Source organism: Gavialis gangeticus, unplaced genomic scaffold (genome assembly GCF_001723915.1).
Source record: "Gavialis gangeticus isolate Ggan-Ray unplaced genomic scaffold, GavGan_comp1, whole genome shotgun sequence".
NCBI lineage: Eukaryota > Metazoa > Chordata > Crocodylia > Gavialidae > Gavialis > Gavialis gangeticus.
Window position 1 is genome coordinate 7670008 of NW_017729011.1, and position 4797 is coordinate 7674804.

Consider the following 4797-nt stretch of genomic DNA (forward strand, 5'->3'; position numbering starts at 1 on the left):
ACAGCGTGATACTTCTGCTCCTCTGCCCAAAGAGTAGGGTCACAGGTTATGTTGTGTGATGGGGAAGAGGAGATGGCAATCAGAAAACTGAGATGATGGGGCCAAAAGCAAGGGGCAACTACTTCACCGATGTGTCATGCTCTAGAGTCAAGCCCCCCTCTACAGACCCTTCTTAACAGACTGGACAGTTCCTCCAGATGAAACAGAAGTGTCCATTTTGACAGGTGAAATGAAGATCATGGACATGATACGAAAGTGCCTCAGGCACCTGTAACCCCTTTCCCCCCACTCTTCCTGACTTTAACTGTGGAGTATGTTTGAACATTATGTTTGGATACTTCACATGGAAATACAGAAAAGAAAACAAGATTTAGCTGAAGGGCTGCAGGGACTGAACAAATTGAAGAATGACTGCTGGGGTGGGGAGAAGAGAACCATCTGTAGGCATTTGCATTGTGTGAAAACCAAGGCTCTGATTGTGATCTCCTTTACATCAGTTTTCATAAGTGTGTACTCCACTGGCTTCACTGATGTTATTTTGGATTTACCTCTGTTAGTGAGATGGAAATTTGGCCACTGAACATAGGGAGGGACTGTGTTAGACTAATGTAAAACTCTGTGACAGAGCCAATGATGGTCTGAAAATCAACAAAGAAAAATTCAGGTTGACTATCAGAAGCTTTGTAGAAGTGAAGTTGAACAGGTTGCAGAATAACCCCGTAGGGGAAGAGATGGATGCACCCGCCTCACGGTAATGTAAAAGCAGGCTGAAAATATAACGTATAATCATTTTCTTGGCCAGAGGATGGATGAGATGGTTGACAAAATGGGTCTTTCTGTTGCTTGCATCTGTGATTTGGGTACTTCCTGTCAGCATCCTCTTTATGGGCCTGCTTGGAGTAAGCTTTAAATGTTCATATATTTCTCTCCCATGTAACTAGCACACAGCAGGCCCTTCCTCTTTGACCATAGATGCAAAGTGCCTGTCATCACTCATGGTTCAAGTTCAACTTGCAGTTGTGAAGCTCAGCACAAGCCTAAGAAAACCCATAGACTAAAAGGAAGCAATAGAGATAAGGATAAGGCTAGAGATAGCAAGTGAATACAGAGAGGCCTGCAGAGGAGCTGAAGGAAGCAGTGAGTCAGTAGTACATAGCATGATAGGCAGTAGTTTCAACATGCCAGCTGTGTAACCATTAAGTATTTTGTAAGCATCATGAGCTTTAAGAAAGGGTTTGAAGGAGTGCATTGACGGAGGAAGGGGTTGTTTGCCCTGACCTTGTGTGACTCTCTTTCTCACTCTTTCCATCTCTCTAGTGAATTTGCCAAAGAGCGTGAGAGGGTGGAAAACCGCCGAGCCTTTCTGAAGCTCCGTAGGCAGCAGCAGATTGAACGAGAGCTAAATGGGTACTTGGAATGGATCTTTAAGGCAGGTAAGAAGAGAGCTCTCTTTCTGGTTTGTCTCAACATGTTTTATCATTTATGCTACCTTGTGATGGTAAAGAAAATTATGTCCAAGAATTAGAGCTCGGTGGTGGTGATAGTAATGCATAGTTTGTATGTAATACTTTTCATCAAGAAATTTCAAAGTACTTTACAAAGGACGCCCATATTATCCCAGTTTACAGGTGGGGATATTTGACCATAGCAAAATAACATAACTTGTCCAGTGTTTGCCAACAGACTAGTGGCACGCCTGGGGAAAAAACCCAGGTTCTTACACTGCCAGCCCTTACTGAAATCCATGCTGACACATGGGGCATGCTGTCTTAACAGTGCCCTATGGTGCAACCATAAAATAGGTCAGAAATTGTCTGCTGAAAATGAGCAACCACATATCCAAAATAGGCAAGTGAATGCAGCCTCATACTCTGTGCACTTGTTATACCTGTGAACTTGTGTTCACAATTTAATGTCCATGTTGAACATGCACAGTTTAGGACCTGTAGTTGAAAAAAACAGCCTTCCAGATCTCCAGTTGTTTCCTTTCCCTTTTTTTATTGGATTTCTCTGCCCTTCTGCAAGCCCATCAGTCATAGCTCTGCCCCTCCATGAATTTCTCTGTGGGCTTTCACATGTGCTGGGATTTGAAAAGGAATTTGCAGTAATCAAGACATGATATGACAGTGACTTGGATGGGAATTTTGATAGGTAGAGCTTTGAAATGTTAAATAGGAAGAAGCAACATCAGTTAATATATGTCCACTGAACCCATTATTTCACATAATGCAATGTAAAGGGAAAATCAGAAGCAAATTGCATTGACCAACCTTTATTGAATGTAACTGCTCAACAGGAACTGTCCTCAATTAGTTAACCACATTTTATCTCCCTTTAATTCTGTGGTTCCCTAGCTTTCAAGAAAGGCATCATTCACATTATTTTCAACTTATGAATTGTGTCTTAATTATTTAGAAATTTTTACTATTCCAAGTTCAAATTAATGAAAGACTTATCTAATAGCTAGAGCAAAGGATGCCTTGGTTTTAATTTTGACTTTTGTCACTATCTTGTTTTAGGGCCATGTCACATGGGACACGTAGCACATGTTAAATGTACTTAAAGCACCAGTGTCCGTGTGTTCAAGCAGGATAACATGTGCTAAGTGATCTCCTATCATGTTGTATTGTAGCAAAACTATGCCTTTTTGAGTGAGAAGTATCTCCAGTTCATATTAAGAAACATGCATTGAGCTCATGTTGGACTGCTCCAAAGAGATCATTGTGGTCCTGGAGCTGGGACCTACAATCCACTGACTGTGACTATCAGCTCTAGGACTGCATGGGAGTCTTGAACTGGTTCTAGTGCAGTCCTGGGGCTGAGATTGGCAATCAAATGATTTTCAGTCTCAGCCCCAGCACCTCACCACAGATGGTTCAAGATTCTGGTGCGGTGCAGGGGCTGGGACTGAAAATCATCTAATTGTCAGATGAGCCCGAGCCCAGCACTAGAGCTGGTACACGATTCTGGTGCTGAGTGAGGGCTGAGACTAACAGTCCTCCATCGTAATAAACATTACTGGGCGACTGCTCTGAACATATTCTTACTTTTACTACAAAACACAGTAATGCTTATTACACTCTCAGATAAAACACATGCTAAGTGTCCCATACAGTTAGGCCTTAAGGATAACAGTGCTTCCTTCAGGGCTATATGAAGCTTAGGTCCCTGATTCGATTCACCGGAGATTTGGCCCAGTTCAGTGGCTGAATATCTGAATCCGAATTAAATCAGAGGACCCTTTAATCTCTCTGAATCGAACCAGAACCCTTGGTGGCCAAATCTCCGAATCCAAATCGAATCAGAGGACACTTTAATCTTTCCGAACTGAAGCAGAACCCTCCGAATCGATTTGGAGAGCTTCGGAAGATTCAGCAATTCAGACATAGACACATCTTTAAATGTTTTTTCTATATACCTCTAGGTAGCAGGCGGCTCATGAACGCTTCGATGCTGGGGCAGATGGAGTGTCCCACAGAAGCACGGTGGGCTCCCCAGCGTGCTTGGCAGCAGACCCGGAGGTGGACCAGAAGCACTTCCAGCCCACTTCTGGGTCTGCCGGGAAGCATGCAGGGGGGTCCTCCCGCACCCTCCCAGCTTGGTGACTGGTGCCTCCTGGGTCTGGGCGCACATCCGGGGTCCCCCACAGCCGATCACTGAGCTGAGGGAGCACAGGGGGCGCCCCCAGCACACTCCCTGGTGGACCCGGAAGTGGACCAGAAGTATTTCTGGTCCACTTCTGGGTTCGCTGCCAAGCATGTGGGGGCCCCCCCGCACTCCCGTGAGACGCTTCGTGCGCCCCAGCATCACAGCGATCGTGAGCTGTGCTGCTACCCCAAGGTATGTAGAAAAAACGTTTAAAGCTGCATCTATGTCTGAATCAGCCTTGAATCTTCAGATTCGGATTCAGCCTAATTGAATCAGGGACAGTGATCTGAATCAACAAATTGAATCATTGTCCCTGATTTCGGGCTGAATCCGAATCGAATAGTGCCCGCTTCACACACCCCTATTTTAGTGCTCACTTTGCACACCCCTATCTATCACACTGTACATACTGGTAAAGAGCTTTGGCATGTTATACTGAAAAGTCCTCTGCGGGTATTGTTAGTGATTATTGTTTGAAAATGGAGATGCGTAAACTGCAAAACGTACAATGAAATCCATTCCTATAACTTTGCATAGTGCATCTTCCGTCTCCCCAAGGGAATGTCTGACTGTTGCATCACTTTGCACTGAAACGCTGCAGGAGTGTGTGGTAGGAATTCTACAAAATGCTTATCTTTTTGTTTTATCTAATGACACAAGATCCAGAGGGACATTTAGAACCGCAAAACTGAAAGAAAGTAGCTGAATCAGGGCATAATAAAACAGCCCTATGAGGCAGTGTTGAAATACAATAACAGTGTAATACCCTCTTCTTGTGCTGCCTGAAGTAAGCTGCAGACAACTCAGAAAAAAAACAGATTAACGAACGGGTATTGAAGTTTTGTTGTTCACTTTACTGGGGCCAGATTTTCGTGTGAGGAGTACATATGACAATAGGAATTGCCAGCCCAGATCATTCCAGTGTTTTTTCTAGTCCAGTAACCTGTATCTGATGTTAGCCAGAAAAAGCTGCTTCAGAGGAAGGCAAGCATGCCATAGTGGTCAGTCATGAGCTATGCATCTCTAAGGGCAGTCTCTTCTTAAAGTCCCAGTGATGATATGTTATGCATCTTATTCATGAGACTTTGTATTCCAAGTAAGTGTGGATAAGAATCAAGTATTTAAAAAAAATTATTATTTTTTATTTAA

At 43.7% G+C, this 4797-nt stretch overlaps 1 protein-coding gene across 4 annotated transcripts in view; it reads left to right on the forward strand.

The window, feature by feature from the left end:
* CACNA1B (calcium voltage-gated channel subunit alpha1 B) overlaps nt 1-4797 on the forward strand; it is a 644201-nt gene that overhangs the window by 379309 nt on the left and 260095 nt on the right. For all 4 annotated transcript variants that reach the window (XM_019510484.1, XM_019510481.1, XM_019510482.1 and 1 more), the window contains one exon: nt 1318-1433. In XM_019510484.1, coding sequence (XP_019366029.1) covers nt 1318-1433 — 116 coding nt within the window. The remainder of the gene's footprint in view (nt 1-1317; nt 1434-4797) is intronic.